This window comes from Petromyzon marinus, chromosome 51 (genome assembly GCF_048934315.1).
Source record: "Petromyzon marinus isolate PM22_M1 ecotype Great Lakes invasive population chromosome 51, UKy_Petmar_22M1.pri1.0, whole genome shotgun sequence".
NCBI lineage: Eukaryota > Metazoa > Chordata > Hyperoartia > Petromyzontiformes > Petromyzontidae > Petromyzon > Petromyzon marinus.
The window spans coordinates 7,689,350-7,710,793 of record NC_133717.1 but is presented as its reverse complement, the minus strand read 5'-3'; the positions used below and the strand labels follow the sequence as shown (position 1 = coordinate 7,710,793).

At 52.9% G+C, this 21,444-nt stretch overlaps 1 protein-coding gene across 3 annotated transcripts in view; it reads right to left on the bottom strand.

The window, feature by feature from the left end:
• Positions 1-21,444, bottom strand: part of ADGB (androglobin) — a 193,333-nt gene that overhangs the window by 131,905 nt on the left and 39,984 nt on the right. For all 3 annotated transcript variants that reach the window (XM_032973450.2, XM_076074936.1, XM_032973475.2), the window contains 2 exons: positions 12,501-12,728; positions 10,232-10,371 (listed from right to left, as the gene is read on the bottom strand). In XM_032973450.2, the coding sequence (XP_032829341.2) occupies positions 10,232-10,371; positions 12,501-12,728 (368 nt within the window). The remainder of the gene's footprint in view (positions 1-10,231; positions 10,372-12,500; positions 12,729-21,444) is intronic.

Genomic DNA, 21,444 nt, shown 5'->3' with positions numbered 1-21,444 from the left:
TCGCATGTTCTCCCAATGGTCATGTGGAATTTTCTTCAGGTCCTCCGGTTTTTCCCTCCACGTTTAGAATCAACATGCGTTTAGAGCATTTGACTGCTGTGAATTTCCACATTGATAAGCCACTTGTGACTTCATTGGGCTCTCATTTGTGGCCAGGTCGCGTCTGGGCTCTCATAGCTCAGTGGGCCTACCTGGTGTAAAATTAGTTAAATAGTTAGACTGCTGTTGGCGAGCACTTATGAAGGCCGGCACGGCACATGAGGGGGTCTATGGCCAGCACCACACCACGCCAGACCGCCTTTGTCTCCCCATTGCATACATTGACACACTGCACAAGGTCCTCATTTAAGACTAAGTTGACCTAGGGGAGGCCCAGGAGTGGTTCAGATATGAAGCACAGATGTTGGCTGTGAGCGGGAATCGAACTCGGGTCACCGGGTTTGTAGCGCAGCGCGCTAACCACTGGGCCACTGCTCTTCACGTGCGCATACAAAGACAAAGATCCCGCTGTTAGCGAGCACCTATGAAGGGCAACAATGCTACACGAGGGGGTGGGTGGTAAACATCACTCAAGGCCGCATTTGAAGGTAAGTCGACCTAAGGGAGACCCAGCACCAGTGAAGATTAATCGTCACTGGTGTTGGCCGTGAGCGGGAATCGAACTTGGGTCCCCGGGTTCGTAGCGCAGCGTGCGAGCCGCTACACTACCGCTCCTCGCGTGTGCACAAAGACACTTGCACCCCCACGTGTGTACAAAGACAAAGATCCCCGTATAGCCTGAACAGACTGTAGGAGCAAGTGCTGTTAGCGAGCACCTATGAAGGCCGGCATGGCACACAAGGAGGTCGGTGGCCAGCACCACGCCCGGCCGCCTTTGTCTCCCAAGTGGCGATGTTTTACACACCGCACCAGGTACTTAATTAGAGGCTGAGTCGACCTAGGGGAGGCCCGGTACCGGTTTAGATAATCGTCACTGGTGTTGGCCGTGAGCGGGAATCGAACCCGGGTCGCCAGGTTCGCAGCGCAGCGCGCTAACCGCTACACTACCGCTACCCCACACGTGTGTACACAGACGCACCAACACGCTGGAGCGGGTTCTGTTTTGCGCCGATGAAACGAAGCTCGCTTCCCCGTATTTTTTTAAAGGGGGGAGAGAAAAGCGAAGCGTTTATTCATTGGGAAACTGCAAATGGAGCGTGAGCTTCAGAGCGATGGTTCACCAAACTTTCAGCTCTGGAGGCTGCCACTAACCTCGGATACGACCTCCTCAAGGTCACATCCCTGCACGGCGCACGTGCACACACACACACAAAGACATGCAAGCATACACGCACGCGCGTACACACGCACACACAAAGACACACGCGCACACACCCGCACACGCTCACTCACACAAGCACACGTGCACACATGCACATCCGCCGCCCGCGTGGGCTCTTTCATCATCGTTTACCTAATTTCCCACGGAACAGACAGCGCCAATTGTCTCCAGTTGCCCCGATTCAGCCTGACTTTGGGTCAGATCTCTCTCCCCCCGAATTCGAGCCGAAGGGGCGACTGGAGTTGGCTGAAATGAAAAGGGGGTGGGCGCTTCCACAACGCTCCCACGGACTAGAGCCATCAGGTGAGTCAGGGGCGGCGCTGGGCGCCACGGTGGTTCAGAGATGTTAACTACCACGCCTGGGATACAGGAAGTCGTGGGTTCGATCCCGACCCTGACGCCTGCTGTGTGTTTGGAGTTTGCGTGTCTCTCTCCCAGTGGTTGTTGTGGATTTTTCTCCGGGTCCTCCGGGTTTTCCCTCCACATTTTGAAAAATGAGTTTTAGAGTATTTGCTGCTATAAATGTCCACGTAATAAGCCACTTCGTTGAGCTATCTTTTGTGGCTACGTCGCTTCTGAAAAAGAGCTACATAACTCAGTGGGCCTTACCTGGTAAAATAAAATAATATCAGAAATGCCTGCGCACAAAATTGCAAGGCCGCCGTTCATTTAGCAACATTAAATGTAAATTATTAAATCATATTGGGCTGGATTCCTGCCTGCCTAAATTCGCATATGTGTGCAATGTCATCATGCTGTAATACATGCAAATTAAACCCGCATGAAGCTTGCAGGGCTGAATGGAGTTCAAAATAACTCACAACAAAACACATCGTGAAATACACAACGCAGAAAATCCCTTGGTTTAATCTTCCACGAAGCTCATGGTGCACACCGTATCCGGTGCACAAACCATGGCAGTAGATGCAGATACCTGACGCACAAACAGAAAATTAAAAACTCTCCAGTGTGCGACTGTGGTCATTCAAAACAGACCGCACAACGTATAACGACGTAATGCCCCGATCCACAAATACGAAGGAGACATCACAGCCATGATGATACACTTCGCTGCTCCTGACGCGGTTATCTGGCTTGACCACATGAATGTAAAATTGTAGTTGTTCCTCTGCATCCACATCAGCCATAAGAGAGAATAAAAAGAAGGTTTTCATGCCTGGGTGGCTGGCTGGAGGGAGGGGAGGAGGGGAGGCAGGGACACTTAGACTCTGGGCAAGGATGTGGGAGGGTAAATTTAACGACGGCGTTCTTCTAGTCACATGTCAAACCATGGATGTATTCTGTAAAACAAATGAGCCACGTTTCCTAAAGATAAACAAGGGAGTGATCGTGTCGGGTGACATTTTGTGCCCTCATGGCCCGCGATTCTGGCGTGGCAGGGAACTCGAGCCAGCCCGTCAAGTGAGGCCGTAGCACAAATCCACATCCCAACCGGAGTTGAGAAGAAAACAAATATTCGAAATGCACTGCAGGAACGACGACTCGAGTGGTAAAAATAAAGGTTGACCAAACTCTCGAGTCAAGTGGCCCGGAGACAACCATGCGAGTCGGAGGTGCGGGGGAGGGACAACAAACTGAACACAAAAAGTAGTTGTAGGAATAGGTTTTACCCTTTTAACTGGCACAAAAACTGACACCTTTATTCAAGGCATCATGTTTGCAATAACCGCAACACAAGCAGTTAAAATGCAAACAAAAAAGACAACTCTGATAATAATAATATGCACTGTCCTTGAATTTGATTGGTCCACACCCGAGACGGCTTTTCTTAGAGCCTAGTCTCCATTGGTGTTGGACCAGAAGACGCCAAAAGGCGTACAACTCAAAAACAGCGCACTATCAGAGTATTGAGGGCTCGGGGTGAGCATTTACATTATGAGACCTCCTTTGCCAATAACAAAACAAAAGTAGTTGTAAAGAAAGAGTTTTCAATCTAGATTATTTAAAAGTGCATAACTCCTGGGGCTTCCTAATATCGGAAGGAAGAGCGTTCCAGACGGCCGCAGATGGTCATCTGAAAGCACGCGATGCAGTGACCGTCTTTGTTCGATGGTTAGCCAAAAGCCGGTGCTGCGAGGATGACCAGAGTTTCCATCATGATTTATGCTCTTTAACAACATAAAACTGTACTTGTGCACAGGAAATAGTTGAATAGTTCTACCCCACAATTAATTCCACAAACCGTCTCTGCCTCAGATACGAATGGCGGTGAAATTCCTCCTGTTGCAATCACAGTGACTGGGCCCAGGAATCCACCAGCAGTGGGGTTACCGCCTGACATGTCTTCACAAGAGCAAACCTTCCCACAATGCACTGTGCCAGCAACATTTTCACCATTTTACTTCGAATGTAAAGGAGTTTTAGGCGCGATGCGTTTGTGATTATTGACGGGTTTGTGATTGTTAAAATGGTGTTTGCCTGTGATTAAATATATATTGTTAGATAACTGTTCATAGACCAATTTATAAAACTGAGTTATCAGAATTTTTTCTAAAAATGTAATTCTCATCAGGCTCCATGGTGTAAACCAGTGCAGTGTACAACACTTATCGTCCACTCCATCTTTCTTCTCACCTAACTATTCACGTGTTATGAAGAAGGGTCATTACCCAAAACGTTGCCTATTTTTTTTTTCATTTTAAAACCACAGTGTTGCAGAGTGTGTTGAGTTTTTAGATAGATTAGATAAATGCAGCAGTAGACAGCAGGGAGAGGGCGATGACAGCTTTCAGGATGATCCGTCCCTCCCCCTCGCACTGATGCTGCGTTTCCACCATCGTTAGAAGCCAGAAATGAGCCTTACCAGGCTCTTCCAGGAGCGCGGCTCGCTACCCGTGCCAACGTGGCTCGCTACCCGTGCCAACGCGGCTCGCTACCCGTGCCAACGCGGCTCGCCACCCGTGCCAATGCGGCTCGCCACCCGTGCCAATGGTGCGAGAGCAAAGGCGGCTCCGTGGCGTTAGAACCCTTCCCTCCGTGCCACCACCCGCTCTCCCTCTCACTCCCTCCCTTGCGCAACTCGAGAAGCAACCTCAATATGACTCGTACTTATTAACAAGGCTCACCGTATGCTTGCGTTAGGTTATGCTACCCCAAGCCAAAAACTATTATCTTTGTAATTTTCCACTATTTTATTTTTAATGAAAACACGGCACTGAATTTTGACCTATGCGAAAGACGCTATTGACCTGTGTCATTATTCCATTGACCCCGTGACAACATGACTGGTTCCAAAGGGCAGCCTGGGAAAATGCACGCGACTCCCATATGAAAGGGAGCCACGTGGCCCCTTGGAACTGGTTTCGACCGGTCGGGCTGCCAACGGGAAATCTGGGCCGAGCCCTCTTGCCCGATTCATGAACCAGGCCGGCCTCCTTTAAAGTGGTCATCGGAACGTGGCATTTTGTTTCTCTCTGCCTTCATATGCACGTTTAGCAGCACACCAACCCAACGCTGTACACTGCCACAATCGGTTAATCAATTAACACATGTTCTGTGACAGTGAAGTCACCTTGTTCGCATTTCGCCTTTGTGAATCATAATAATCAAATCTCATGGTCCTAGTTTAAAGGAAGCGAGCCGTTTTAGAAGGGAAAAAAAGCCTTTGAAATAAGAAAAATAAGGCCTGAGATTGGTCAATGATATCATTCCACAGGGACAGGGTCTGACAGCTGCCACAAAGACAAATACACCCCCATGGAACCGCCACAGATTGTTGGGACAAGTCTTGTTGGCGAGCTCCTACGAAGGCTGGCACGGTGTGGCCAGAACCACGCCCAGCCACCTTTGTCTCACCAGTGTGGATGTTTACACACTGCACCAGGCTGACTCGACCTAGGGGAGACTCAGTATCGGTTCGTATGTAATTTGTCACTGATGTTGGCCGTGGCCGGGAATTGCGCAATGCGCTAAGCACTGCGCCAACACTCCCCATACACCCTGTCACGGACAGACAGATATGTGCAAAGCCTTAACAGACTGTTAGGGCAAGTGCTGTTAGCCAGCACCTATGAAGGCTGGCACTGCACACGAGGGGAGGCCCAGGACCGGTTCAGATAATCGCCACTGATGTTGGACGTGAACGGAAATTGAACCCGGGTCGCTGGGTTCGTAGTGCAGCTTTCTCACCGCTGCAGTCATGCTCCCCACATACGTGCACAAACAAGCGTATGCACATTAACACGTGTACACATATCCCACAAGAACATAGCCAGTGGAAATGCACTAAGTGCTGTGACATCAGCAAGCCACTTTTGCCAGGCTAAGTGCACTCTGAGACCGCACTGGGTGGAAAAGGGTCACGAGACAGATATCATGGGATGCCAGGCAAAGATTCCCCGTCTAGGCCCTTACAGGCTGTTTGGCCAAGTGCTGATCACGAGCACCTACTTAATGGCGGCATAGCGCACGAGGGGGATGATGTGGCCAGCACCATGCCTGGCCACCTTTGTTTCTCCGGTGTAGATTATCACATACCATGCCAGGTACTCATTTGAGGCTTAGTCGACCTTGTGGAGGCCCAGGACCGGTTCAGATAATCGTCACGGGTGTTCGCCATGAGCGGGAATCGAAGCCGGATCGCCGGATTCATAGCGCAGCGTGCTAACCGCTACACTACCGCTCCACACATAAGCTAACACACGTACGCACGTACACATATACACATGCATGTAACAGAAGCGATGTTAAAACACCTCATGTCCCAAAAGACTCTCCCCCAATCCACACACGACCAGCACCCACCACAGACGTGCGAGCGACAAGACGCGCGTGCATGCCGGCCGCCACTCTCCTACAGACTCTGACAACAGCAGGAACAGTCTGCCCAATTCGCCGATGTGGGTGATGATACTGAGCCATGTCAAACCAGCTCAGACCATCTCATGCCACTCAAGCCATCGCAATCTCAAACCACTCACGCCATCTCAGACCATCCAATATCAGCCTCAGCTCGTACGTCTTCGAAACCAGATGTCGAATCACTGCATGGGTTCAGCTGCTCGGATTTTCTTTCTCTACGAGCTCCTATTGTCTGCCTGTATGTGTTGAACTTCTTTAGGACCATACCATACCTAGCCAAACCGTGCTAATCAGAGGTGCACCATCCTCATCAGGGGCGGAGCCAGGGGGGGTGACAGGGGGGGTGACATTCTGCGTGTAAGTGTACGACACTCGGTCTGGCGGACTCCGTGCAACTGCATTGTCAGAGTGTGTCGCCAACCGATGGCGTCTAGTTCAACAGCCTGACCATCTAATCATTCTTGAAATTAAAATTTGTTGAATGTCACCCCGGCCTGAAATCCTGGCTCCGCCCCTGATCCTCATGCACCCTCTCACCTCACCCTCGATCTGCCGCTACTCCTCCAGCCCTGTAACCGGTGGCATCTCCACAGCACGTGATTTTTGATTGGCCTTTCCTATAATCACACTTGGCCAGACCTGAGAACAGAAGGTGGCTCTTCTGGCGCATTAGCAATACTTCCTCCACCATCTATGGCATCGGCTTCCATCCAAAACGATGTCGACCGCTCACGGTCCGTTTCAGCGCTTGTCCCCATCTCACCGAGACAATACCGCGTGCCACCAACGCGGGCCTGCGGAGAACGATCGGCTGGGAGATCGTCCGTACATACATGGGGTGGTAGAGGTGGCTGCGTGCCTTTGTGGGGTGGCAGAAGACCCTGCCCAGCCAGCACCGCTGAGAGCCTTGGTTCGGATCTAGGTCTCAGCCGCCCAGATACAGCTCGCGGTTAAATGCTCGCCACGACCGTGAGTAGAATTCAGGTCCCCAGCTTTCTGTCGGAATACGCTAACCGCTATCACACTGCTTAACATTACGTTCTCTCGTTATACTTTCCCGCAGTGATATATGACAGGGACGCTGCTACCCTGGTGCAATGGTTAACCTTTAGTAGGCCAAATACCGCTCGAGAGGAGTGGGTTATCTTGGAGCTCCCCCGAGTGGAAGTTCTATCCTCCGCCAGCGGTGGCGTAAGCAAAAAAAAAATTCGGGGCTACATCTCGAGAAAAAAAAGATAACCAAATGGCTTCATTGTTACACGGCGGGAAAGGACTGAGGCTACCCGGCTGCGTGGCAGTGGCGGTGGTGCCGTGAGCGATAGATCCGTCCGGCGTTTCGGTGGAGTCGGGGGTGCCCCCCCCTTACCACCCCCCCCCCCCCCACCCCCAGGGCTCCACGTGAGTTACGCTGATGCGGGTTAAGTGATGGAGGAGGCACAGAGCGAGCGCCGTCTCTGGCAGGCTCCGCGCCGAGCGGGGCCGCAGCCGTCCATTTGTCAGCGTTCCCTCCGGGGCCGGTGCTTTTGGGGAGGAGAATGGGCACGGCGGCTCAAAGCCCCCCGGTGATGCCCGGCAGACGCGGTGAAGTTGCGTCTGAAAAAAACCTCTCCGTGCTTCTGTGCACATTTTTCGGCTCTTGTTCCATTTTCGAAGGCAGGCGACTCCCACCACCACCACCACAACCACCACCACAATCACCACCAACCACCACCACCACCACTTCAAAGGAATACCTTGACATTCCGTCGCATTTAGGTAAAAGTACAGTCCTGCAATTTCTTTCTAACGCCACTGCTGGCTGAAGGTCTTCCACTAAAAGGAGCCACTTTCGAGGTTACTTGGCCTACTCGTGCACACTGGCCAGACGTATTAGAGGAGGCAGGAGTACCCACACTTTACCCCACCGGACGCGACCTGCCAATCGACTTAGCTGTTGTGAACTCTGATTTAAAGCTTTCGTGACTGCCGTAATTCATATTCTTAGCTCTTTCAGTAAAGTCACGTTGAAGGGAAACAACAAAATAATAAAATATATATAAAACAATAAAATTTCTCACGACGTTTCGACCATAACACAAACATAACACAAACGGTGTTATGGTCGAAACGTCGTGAGAATTTTTATTGGTTTTATATATATTTTATTATTTTGTTGTTTCCCCTTCAACGTGACTTTACCGAAAGAGCTAAGAATATGTTGTGAACTCATTTACAGAGCTGGGTGGACGGGGGTGTGGGGGGGGGTGGTTGGGGCATTTGAGAAACTTGCACCATCGATTCAACTGCCGGACGGACAGGGAGATGGAATCGAACCGGCGACCTTTGGATCGTAAGTCCAGTGCGCTTTCTGAGCATTACGCCGCTGCTGCGGCAGCAGTCCCGGTTTGCAACTGAGAAGCGATATCATTCTGAATCGGATCGATTTAGCTCTGCTTCCCGTGCAGCTCGTTTCCCATTACCATGATTGGACAACTCCACCGTCCTCTGGACGCGATGTCCCTCCCCCACCCCACCCCACCGCCCTCCTTCACTGCATTTGTGCTTTTGAATGTATTCGTGTTTCATTGATTTATCGCAAAACAAAAAATATACACAAACGTGTTCGTGACCGTTTTATAATCAGAGCGGCGGCGGGGCTGCGGTGCGGGTGGTTAGCGCAACGCACTATAAATCCATTAAATCTGGGTTCGAGTCCCGGCCATGGCTAACATCGCCGGCGAGTTGTTTTATTTTGCTTGTTTATATTTAAATGCCGCGGTAGCCAAGCAGAGGCTCAAAGGCCGAAAACGCCCCGTAGACAGCAACAGACGGCGCTGGCAAAGCCGTAAAGATAACAGCGATTAACACATTTCTAGAAATGAGCAAGGTTACTGTAAGGACGTGGAAATAGGGGACAATGGGAGGGAATATCCAAAGTGGCGATTGTACGCCACTGCCAATGTGGTACCAAAAAAGACGAAAGATCCCCCGTATAGCCTTAATAGACTGTTGGGGCAAGTGCTGTTAGCGAGCACCTATGCAGGCCAGCACAACACACGAAGGGGTGGGTGGCCAGCACCACGCCTGGCCGCCTTTGTCTCCCCAGTGATGATGTTTACACACTGCGCCAGCTACTTATTTGAGGCTGAGTCGATCTAGGGGAGGCCCAGGACCGGTTCAGATAGTCTCCACTGGTGTTGTTGGACCGTGTGCAGGAATCGAACCCGGGTCGGCGGGTTTGTAGCACACAACGTGCTAACGCTACACTACCGCTCCCCTAATGTCCTATCACAAAACAACAACAGCAACAAACAGCTCGAATTTCTTTAACGAACAAGATCACAAAGGTCACTCGTTTCTCCCTCTCTCTTCATGGGAAGACCCCAGTGACCACCCGCCCGCAACCACCACACGGCCTCAATCCGCCCGAATCTGCGCGGTCAATCGTGACTGCGCCTGACAAATAATCCTTGGGCGCGGGGGGTGGGGGGGGGAGAAGGCGCGGAGGGGGGATGGGGGGGTATGGGGGTCTCCCGGCAAGGGACCGCGTGAGGAGGACGGCTCGATCGTCATGACGGAGGGGCGGCACGCCACCTCGGCCCCCGCCGCGCCCCCCGCGGGCCACGGCGCCGCTCAGCTTCGTGAATAACCGAGCGAGACCGCAGCGGCGGCGCGCGCAAAAAAAAACACAAGACGGAGAATACGTGGCGAGATGGGGCGAGATGGGACGAATGGGGGCCTGGAAGGGGAAGATGCATGCGCTAGCAACGATCTGACACACAAACGATTGGAGACCTAGATAAATGTGCGTGTGTGTGTATACGTACGAGAGGGAGATAACAACCGGCGGGCAGATGACGGATAGACGGATGGACGGATAGATGGACAATCAGGCTAACAGTCAGACTGACAGATAGCCTAATAGACGGACAAATAGGCTAACAGACAGATGGATGGACAGGTGGAAGAGCGAACAGACAAGACTTCACACAGACGGTGGAGTGTGTAGGTGGGATCGTTACCGCACGCTGGCGAGCAGACAGGCACAGACAGAACGTAGACAGACAGACGGTGGGGTGGGGTGAGTGGGGGTGGGTGTGTGCCGCTTACTGCACGCTGGCGAGCTTGACGATGGCCTTGGTGAGCAGCACGGGCCACAGCTCGGCGGGCCCGGTGCACGCGGGCAGCAGCGCGCGGTGGGCCTCGTCAAACGGGACCGTGTCGTCCACCGTCACGCGGCGCCAGCAGCCCTGACACGCGACGCACGCACAGAGCTCCCCCGTATAGCCCCCGCAAGGCCGTTGGCGAGCGCCCATCACGGCCGGCAAGGCAGACGTGCACGCGTAGGTTGCCCACGTGTGTTTAGGCAAACGCGCACATGTACACACGGACAAAGATCCCCCCCCCCAATAGCCTGTGTGCACGCTCACTCACAACGTGCGTCACACGTGACTCACAGAACAGTTATGCTTTCAACCGGGAAGTGCCCGTCTTGTACAATCCTCGGCGTCGTTTGTTGTTGTTTCGCATTATAATCGGATGCCTTTATTTTCCTCAATCGAACTCCCATTAAACATTCGCGTTTGTCGACGTGAATAACGCTGGAGAAAGCGTGCGCGTCCATGCCGTGCAGGCTCAGTGTAGCTGTTCCAATTTTGTTGCTTTTTTCTACTATTATTATTGGGAGAAGTTGTTGCATTTGTAAACACTTTCTAAATAAATGTATGGACCACAAATGTGGGCGTTGACTAGACTGAAAATATCAAATTACTGCACTCGATAACTGTTTAATCACAACTCAGTATACATAGGTATGTGGGTCTCTCTGTGAGTCTAATGGTCTCATTAGTGAACGAGCTGAGACCATCAACTCACTATACTTGAGAACTTAAGTCGATACAAATCTAGGGGTCTCGACGTGGGTCTATCTAAGCCTATGCGTCTCTATGCAAATGTATGGGTCTCTGTGTGAGTCTACCAGTCTCGACGCAAGTCGTTGGTGGCCGGGCTGACACCATCAACTCGCTCGACGCAAGTGAGAATGTGCTGTAATCGCGGTCGGGCGGCTGACATCTGGATTGGAACCTAAAGGTCTCAGTGGTGCCAGCACAGCGCTCAGACCTCGCAGCCATCCAGGCCGCCTCCTTCGTGAAAGTGGACGTTAAAGGCCCTCTGGCACCAGGTGCCAACATCTGACTCCTGAAAATTACCCGCACTGAAAGCTGTAATGGCAGGAATCGGGGTAGCTGTTCCTTCCTTGTGTGGAGAACCAAGGCTCAATGGTATGAACGAACACGAGACATTGAATGGTTGGATGGTTTATTGACTGACAAATTGACTCACTAATTGACCAATTGATTGGATGATTGATGGCCTGACTGTACTACTGACTGACGGATTGATTGGTTGATTGATTGACTGACTAATCGTCATCCTTAATGAATACCTGGGGCTGTGGTCACCTTCCCGTGGAATCTGAACATTCTGATCGGAATGTTGAGTCGGCAAAGTCCTGGTCGACTGAGCAGTCTTCCTCAGTGCTCAACGTTAGCGCTGACCTCTCCAGACAAGCAATGATGTGTGGCTGATGGGATTTGTAAGAAGAAGGGATGTGCGAAGGAGGCTAATTGTCTGCTCATTTATTTTGCTACTTATCTTTGAGATATAAGGCGGAGGAAGCCTCCCGTACATCGCGGTAACTTCTGTGTTGCTGCCCTACTGTGAAAATGGACGCTGCTCCTCCATACAGCTCACTGCTGCTCGCTGGCTCCTTCTGTACTCTCCCTCTCTACCCTCCACGTGATGATGATAAGCCACTTCGTTGAGCTATCACTTGGGGCCAGGTCGCTTCTGAAAAAATAACTAACAGCTCAGTGGGCGTTAGCTTTAGTTAATTTGTTTGTTTTTAGTCATTTGTTTACCTTTCCTATAGTTTGACACGCCAAGGTTTTTTTTTTCTTATATTGTTGTTATTGTCATTTTCTGACCCACCCCGACTGGACATCTGTGAAAACGAGCTTCATAGCTCATCGGATTTCTCCAAGATAATCAAAGATTCTGATTCTGATCATCATCACCACCCTCTCATCATCCCTCGACATCTTGGCCCGGTCATTCCCTCTCCTCCTCCTACCCTTCCTGCCCAGCACCCCCCCCTCCTTCCCTCCTTCCTGCTGCTCACGAGCCATGCCCCCTCCAGCCATCCCTTGCCCTTTTCCCGGCCGCCATGCGACCCTCGCTGCTGCCCCTTTTCCCGGAACCGACTCCAACTACGACTGCTCCCCAGCCCAAGGGCGGCGGGCGAGGTGGGCACGGGCAACAAAAAGGCTCGGCAGGCTCCCCGCGGCGACGGCGCCCATCGATTCCGTGCCGCCCTTACCATCCAGTAGAGACGCACGACGTACTTCCCGTAGCCGTTGAACTGCGGCACGTGCGGCGCCCGGCCGGCCTTGCAGAGCGAGTAGACGTGCTCCCAGGGGTTCCACGGCCGCTGACCGGGGTGCCCCCCGCCACCTGAGCCCCCCGCGGGATCGCCGGCCGCGGAACCCCCGCCCGATCGGGTCGCACGCCAAAGCGACGTGACGTCGCTGATCACGCTGCGCATCAGCTGAGCGAAACCGCGACAACGGCAAAACGAGCGCGGAGTGTTGGAGTTAATGGCCACGAGGGGTGACGCGATGTTTGGGTGAGCGCCTGTTGAGGCTGGCGTTGCATGTGATGGGGAGCGGTGTGGCCTTCAAAAGGCATACACCCAGCAAACCATGTTCGTAGGCTTCGTTATCATCAACAATATCATCATAATTGTCATCAACATCATGGTCACCAACAGTGATATACATACAAACTAGAAAAACACAAAATCCAGCAATTCTAAATCCACTTACGGATGAAGTGCTCTCCATACCATGTCAGCCTTGTGGGTTTGTGACCATACTTCAACATTCTGGTCAGTGCGGGTTAGTGAAGGGGGGGGGCAGTGGAAGGGGGGTGGAGGTCGGGACCAGTACTGACATCACTTGCCACTGATGTCAGCCGTGGCTGGGAATCAAAACACGGGTCGCCGAGTTAATATCGCAGCATGCTGACCACTGCACCAACGCTCCACCAAACACGTGACATTTACGAGGCGAAAACCATCGACTCCTGGACACACGGTGCGCTTCGTGTATGATGAGCTTAAGGAACGATGCTCATCGATCGATGACTCGCTCGATGACTGGGAGTTGAACCCAGGCCACGGGGAGTGCGGTGCACGAACATCGGGCACAGAGACGCTACTCACGGGCACAAAGCAGGGCATCTAGATGTTGACTGCCGATGTAAATTCATCCACTCGAGTGTCATGAGACGTGGAATGGCAAGGGCACTAACTCTGAGAAGAAATAAAACTTCACTTCCAAAGGGCAGGAGCTTGAGTGGTGGGTGTGTTTAACGTGTGTACTGCGTTGCGCTGCGTGTGTTGTGTACACTGTGTGTGCACGAGTGGTGCATGTACACCGTGTATGCTTCATGTGTACTGCGTGTGCTGCGTGTGTTGTGTACGGTGTGTTTCGCGTGTGTGTGTGGGGGTGCACAATGTGGGGAGTGAGAATGTTAGTGGTTAGCGCGCTGTGCTATGAACGCGGCGACCCGAGTTCGACTCCCGCTCACGACCAATAAACACTCGCGAATATTTTAAACGGTCCTAGGCCTCTTCTAGGTCGACTCAGCCATGAATTAGGACCTGGCGCGGTGTGGCGGTGTTCGTGGAAAAATAATCAGATCCTCAACAGCTCCGCGGGACACCTCCCACGTGGCCTTGCGGACCAGGGCGCAGGTTACGCTAACATTGCTCCAGACAATGCATTTACGAAATTGCTCTAAATAGGAATTTGCCCTCAATATGATTATGTACGTAATCATTGTACGGTGTGAAATGCGATTGCATGAATGACGCGATATGAAACTGAATTATTATTATTGTTATTCCACCCACCCACACCCAACCACCGCCCCCTTAAGGTAGCGTCAGATATCCGTCTGGGGTCGCACCTAAGAGTTGGCAAACCTTGCGACGGCACGGGGCGGACACCAGCGGAGAGCTGGGACATCCCGGCAAGGACCGGCTGTCTGCGTCACCGGAACCCATCTGCACAGGCTGGGGCACCCCAAGTTCCCGCGGCAAATAGCGCCGGCCACCTCGGCGCCGGCTCTCTGGCGCCGGGCGCACCTGTTTATCTGGCACACCCCTCGCGAGAGGAGTCCTCTTTCTGTTGATTAAAAAAATAAAATAACGCTTCCCAGGCCAAGGTTGAAAGTGTCAATGCATTGGCTCCTTCCGCTCCGTCCGTCTGTCCGTCCGTCTGTCCATCCGTTCTCCCGTCCGTCCGTCCATCCGTCCGTCAATGTGGGGGTCACGGTAACTCTCGTGCAGATGATCGAATAACGAACTAAAACTTTTGTGTAAAGTCGTGTTGCTCTTAGCTGAGAGAAGAACGGCGCCATTGATCCAAAAGGTTTCCCAAACCCTAGAGACATGAACGATGAAAAATAGGACTAATTGCAAACATGCAAAACGCTTTTGGCGTTACCTTACCGCTACCCATTGGCTACTGTAATGCTAGTATAAAAAAAATATGCCTTATGAGGACAAACGCAAGTTGGAGACAGCTACATAACCCATCCACATGAGTGATTTTCCGTGCCCACTGCTATTTCTGACCGTGATGTCGGCATCACGTCGCGTTCATTCGAAAATCTCATAGGGCCGCTCCCCCATCCCGCTCCATCCCCATGTTGGAAAATATCCCGTGGAAGCGCATATCACAAAACTACTTCTGATATCATTTCATTTGGCATCTCGTACAGACAAATAGGGGGCAGCACTTTCCCTCTACTGACTCGGGGCTTTCCTGGGTGGGTGGCTGGGTAGGTGGGGTGATAGGTGGGTGGGTAAGTGGGTGAGTGGGTAATTGGGTGATTGGGTGGGTGGGTGAATGAGTGGGTGGGTGATTGATTGGTTGGGTGGGTGGGCGAGCGGGTGGGTGGGCGAGCGGGTGGGTGGGCGAGCGAGTGGATGAGCGAGCGAGCGAGTGGGTGGGCGAGTGAATAGGTGAGTGGGCGAGTGAGTGAGCGAGTGAGTGGGAGAGCGAGTGGACGGGCGAACAGGCTGTCGTCATATGAGGAACGACGCAGGCACACCCAAATGTGTCAACTCAAATGTAAGAACCTATTTTGTAACGTCGGTTGATCCTTGAGCTGGAACGATCGACCCGATGGTTTCAATAATTGACGGAGTTCTGTTTTTTTTGTCAATATAAAGGGGGCGCTGGGATGCTGTGCATGATAATCATGCGTAGGAGCCGCGTGCATTATATTGTGCATGCAAGACCAATTAAGGGAGACCGGACGTTAATTGCAGAAGAGACGCCAGCTCATCCCAGGCTCCATGAAGCGTCACCGACCAAAGAAAAATTCTGAAAAATGTGCTCTTAATTAATTCTCGGGGCACGACAAAAGGAAGCTTTCTTTTATTTATTTTCACGCGAGGCATCTTGGGTTACGAGATTTTGAAAAACCCGTGTAATCAAACGACACGGCGGCAAGAGCGCCGCTAATGAGACGTCGTGGTTTCTGGCGGGTGAGCGCTGAAGCGTCGGGTGGGCCGGGCGTGGGAGGAGGGGGAAGAAGGGACGCCGCTAACGAATGTGCCGAGTGAAAAGGAAAAATCGCAATACAAATCGGATTTAAAAAGCAGCGCTAAACGCAACGGAATCGCAGGAGGTGGCCAACTCCAAGGTCTGCTCACACACCTCCCCTGCCCCCCTAAAGTTAACTTTTGCTCACCGGGAGGTCGCTCATTCCACAAAATAAACTTTTTATGTTTTACCGGGTAAGGCCCACTGAGCTCTATATAGTCCGCGGCAAGGTAAGGTGAAAAGTTAAAACAACGAGCCTACCCTTACCCCATACAAATTACCCAATTACAGGGCAATTACCGGGGTACTACACACGAAAAAGGTTTATTCGTATAGAATACTCTCGAATCGGGCGTTGAGGCTGTCCATAACCTCCTTGTCCCAGTCGTCTTGGTCGATGACGATCCCATCAACAACCTGATGAAGTTCGTCATTGCCGTCGTCCTCAGATGAACGACGGGCAATAAGATCCTGCGCAGCTCCGGCCCGGTTAGACCGGGGACCTTCAGGCAGCCGGCCGTGAACCCCGAACGACGGGCAATAAGATCCTGCGCCGCTCCGACCCGGTTAGACAGAGGACCTTCAGGTAGCCGGCCGCGATCCACGAGCGCAAGCACATGGACTGGATGAAGAGCGTCGATGACAGCGACTGGCGAACGCGCGTGAACTCCAGCCCGGCTCCGCTATTCGCGCGTTCGCAGGGAGTTGACGTCTCCAGCGCTCCCAAATAGTCACAGGCCATCTAGTAGTGGGCGGGGAGCAGCTCTTTGCGGAGAGACCACCACCGCATTACGTCAATGAAGGCGCTGGCGGTCGTGACGCCTATGCTCAGAAAACGATCGACTTCATCGCCGTCGTCGATGGAACTGCCGATGTTGCTGAACAGGGCGCTGAACAGCGACCCCTCCTCCATATGGGCAGCGACTGCCGTCGGCGGGATCGCGAGCACGTCCGAGTAGCGATGCTGCAGGACAGAGCGGACCGTGGCCTTCAGTGTAGCCAGCTCGTCTCGGTCTGCTGTTTTCGGCAGCTGTGGATTCAAGTAGGACGCCACAATGGCGGGTTCCTTAACCAGGAAGTCACGGGACCGCAACCAGCTCGGCCTTCATCCCTGTCGCGGCCAAGGACTCATCGATCGCTCTAAGAGCGGCTTCACTGCAATAGCAATGACGGATCAGGTGCTCCATCGCCACCGGCACGAGATCCAATGTCGACTTGCGGTCCGCCGACAACGAGGTCGTGACCTGGCGCGGCATTCGCAGGAATGCTGTCACGCCCTCGATGTTTGCCCACTGCAGTTCAGAGAAAGCACCGATGCCGATCACATCCTGGAAGCGCGCCATGATAATGTCCAATGGGACACGCTTCTTGATGGCGTCGTCGCCCACGTTAAACGTCGAATTCCACCTGGTCGGTGAGTCCTGGTGCGTCGGCTCCTCACTGGCGAGCTTGGCGATCTCGGCCTCGTGGCGGTACGACTGCCGGACGGCCTTGCTGCACCTGATATCGACGAGCGCCTCGCGCAGTTCGGCGTTGGTCGACTTGATCAGTTTGAGAACTTGGACGACGCCGATCTGGACCGAATGATTCGTGCAGCGAATATGGTGGCAAGCCTGCAACTGCTCATATCCGGCGTCCGCGTTGACCAGGGCGAACAACGTCTTGACAGCACTGATCGCATCGGAGCCATTGTCGCTGGTGACAGCGAGCAGCTTGGTCGAGACATTGCGCCCGAGGCTTAGGAGGTGCTCAAACAGAGCGGTGCCAATGCGCTTGCCGACACCCCTTCAGGACTGCACATCGAGGATCATCGGCAGCATGGATTTCGACGCACCAGATTTGGCGTCGATCCAGTGCGCCGTGACCATCCAAAATCCCTTCAGGTTGCGGTTCGACCACCCGTCGATGGTGAGCGAGATGGCGACGTCCAGGTTGGAGAAGAACGCCCCGACGATGGGCAGCATGATGGCGTGAAGCTCGACAATCCTGCAAATGACGGTGCGGCTCGACGGGCCCTTGTATCCCTGCGTCAATGTGTGGACCAAGGTCTTGAACTTGTCGCTGCCTGCGGCTCGCAAAGAGATTGCACTTTGGATAACAAAATCAACCACCGCGTTCTCAAATTTTACCAGGAGGCCATCCGGGATTGCTGTATCGCCTGCCTGGGGCGAGCACCTGGGGGCGAGCACGTTGTGCTTCTTGAGGTGGGCTTTCCACCCCGACGCGTTCGTGTCGAAGGAAAACCACTTGCGGAAGTGCACGCACTGCCGCTTGCCTTGCTGCACATGAGGATCACCCTCCATCCAATCGTGCGTGTGCTCCCACGGGAACGCATGCCGCTGCCTATTTCGATTGCTGTTCGCAGCGACCCCGGAAATGCTGGCATCCTGGACCTCATCCTCTACCTCAAGAACGTGGTCCGTCTCCATCTGGTCCCACATCAATGACTCCAATTTCAAATGGAGGCCACGGACTGCGCCATGGAGCTATTAGCGAGCGGTCAACCAAAGAGTACGGTTAACAAGGTATTTACCGGGTAATGCTTCGCGCTACCTTTACCCTACTGGATCATTCTTCCGTGGTACCTTTACCCTACCCTTTACCTTACCCCTTGGCATGGTCAACACCTATACCCTTTACCCTTACCCTTTTACTCGGTAAAAAGGGTCAATTACCTTACCTTGCCGAGGCCTAGCTCTATAGCTCTTTTTCAGAAGCGACCTGGCCACAAATGATAGCTCAACCAAGTGGCTTATCATCACGTGGAAATGTATCGCAGCCAAATACTCTTAAGAGCATGACGTTCATTCTAAATGTTTAGGGGAAAAACCGGAGACCCCGCAGGAATATCCACGCGACCACTGGGAGAGAGACACCGCAAACTCCAAATATACAGCAGGTATCAGGGTTGGAATCGAACCCACGACCTCCTCCATACCAAGCGAGGTAGTAAACATCTCGCATCCGTGCCACCAATTCACCTGCCCACCCCCCCATTGTCTGGAACTCCCTTCCCACAGACTCCCTGTCCACTGTTCAAGCCCAATTTAAAAATCTTTCCGTTTTAATTTTTGTTCTGTTTCTCTCTGCCCACGACTGATGGTGTCAATGCATTAAATATGTCCACTGGTTCTGAACAGAGCGGTCCTGTCGATATTATACATAACGTGTGTGTGTATATATAATATTGTCCTTCCACGCGATTCCAAATAGCTATGCAAGGTACAATGGAAGTTAAACGTACACACGTACATACGTACACGGACACGCAAATTGACCCGTGGAATCCCACGGAGACCCACAGTCCGGGCTCAAGACGTTCACTTTAAACCACCATCTATGATTTGCTGCCTCTCTTGTATAGAGTAAGCGGCGTGACCCGCCGAAGCCCACTTACCCTGCTTCACAGTCAATGTGATGTCTCTCTCTCTCTCTCTCTGACTTGCGCCTGTGTTTTATATGATCCACTCGCTCCTCTGTCCACCGGCGTGCATCTCCCCCATCCCCCTCTGCGCACTCATTTTGTTCACTCCACACACCGAAGTGACCACTCGCCCGGGAACGACACGACATCGCTCGATATCCGTGTTAAGCAAACGAATCGTCAATGCTGCTGTTGCTGCTGCTACCGGCTGCTGCATTTGCAGCAGTGCACAAGCACAGCATACCAATGGAACCCAACACATTCGTCAATAACACCGTTGGTCTAACGGAACAAGTACACCCAAGACGACGTTTTGAGCAATGGCCCTTCTTCATTGCACGTAGAGAGAGGCCAGAGAGTAAGAGTAATTTCCAGGGATTAATTTCAGCCGGGTCTGAGCCGTGGCTACGAATAGTCACACACCACCTACTCCAGTCTAGCAGCGACTCGGAAAATGCTTCTGTACCCGGCCCACCACATCCAGTATACCTCTCCCTGTAGGGCCGTGCCTTCTAAGTCACGTGCAACCCAGCGCAAGTCCAACAGTGACTTGGGGAAAATATTCGGAGAGAAAAAAAAACACAAAAAATAGGACCCCTGGTACACAATCGCGAAGGGCTCGCCGCTCCGTGGGGGGAGACGGCAGCAACTGCGGCTAACGAGATGTCGCGGCGTTTGGTGAGGAGCAGAGGAGAGGTGTGTGGGCGTGCGCGCGTGCGCGTGAGGAGCCAGCGCCGCTAACGTAAGGCTCGGAATGAATGGACGCACATTACGGAACGATCTGGCACTGTGATGGCGGGTAAAGCGTGACCGAGTCATCTCGAGCGGCTGCGCAAATGTGGGAGGAAAAACAACATGTCGGCTCGAGAGCTTGAGGTGTGGGGTCGCAGGCGCTTTCCGACTCGGGTTGAAAGCGTCAATGCACTGTGAAGCAGACGCAGAGTGTGTATTTGTACGGTCGATACGTACGGCAGGATTAACCAGGGCGGCCTGCCGGATGCGAACCGTGAACCCTCTTCAACAAGCGGCGAACGTGCTACCGCTAGTGCTGCGTCACCAACCAGGGGCGCCAAGGTAGCGAGGTGTTAATTACCTCGCCTGGTATACGGGAGGTCGTGGGTTCAATATTTAGAATCAACATGCGTTCAGAGTATTTGGCTGCTATACATTCACACGTGATAAGCCACTTCGTTGAGCTATCATTTGTGTGCCAGGTCGCTTCTGAAAAAAGAGCCGGAGAGCTCAGTGGGCCTTACCTGGTAAAATACAAATAGCACTTTCAAATTCAGATCGCTCTTCTTGCAAAACGAGACCCATCCCGGGTCCCTTGAGTCCTCCCCGCGTTGAACGCTCTCAACTCGAAACTCAAAACGCAATGCGTTGGACGCCATCGAGCTCACTGCGTAGAGTCGCTGGAAAGTGTTTAAAAACAAACAATGGGACGTGCGCGGCATTTCGGCATCACCGGGAGAGAGCTCGCGCGAGCGGCGACGGTGCAGCGGCACCAGTTGCTCGCACTTCATCTGGAACGGACAAATCTGCAGCTCACAGTCGTCTGCTCCGGCCACGGCTCACAGAGTGGGGAGGGGGATTGTGGGGGGGGGGGGGGGGAGGGGATGCCCCCCAGGCAGCGGAGACGCAAGCGGGCGGCACAAGCGCGAGACGCAAGAGGCGACGCGAGCGGGAGACGCGAAGCGGGATGCACATGGCCACGGTAACCGCGTGGGCGATCATGCGGCAAGGGCCGGTTCGTGCGATGATGAGCGGAGTAAAAAGTGCAGCGGGGCAAGCAGTGCGGCCTTGTAGCGGCCAACACCTGTGACAATTATCTGAACCGGTCCGGGCGTCCCCTAGGTCGACTCAGCCTCAAATGAGTACCTGGTGGGGGTGTGTGAACATCGCCACTGGGGAGACAAAGGCGGTCGAGTGTGGTTCTGGCCACCCACCCCCTCGTGTGCCGTGCCGGCCTTCATAGGTGCTCACAAAAAGGATTTGCCCCAACAGTTCCGTTAAGGCTATATAGAGGATCTTTGTTTATGTGTGTGTGTATGCACACACACACACATGTTTTTCTTCATAGTTTCGTGGCAATTGAGTTGCAGGTGAAGTGGTCACCAGCCCCCTGCACCCTTGCAGAGCCCCAATTGGCCACTGTGGTGGCTGTGAGTAGTGCTATGAGGGTTACAACCAATTAGTATCGGCCTCCCAGCAATGGCACTGCT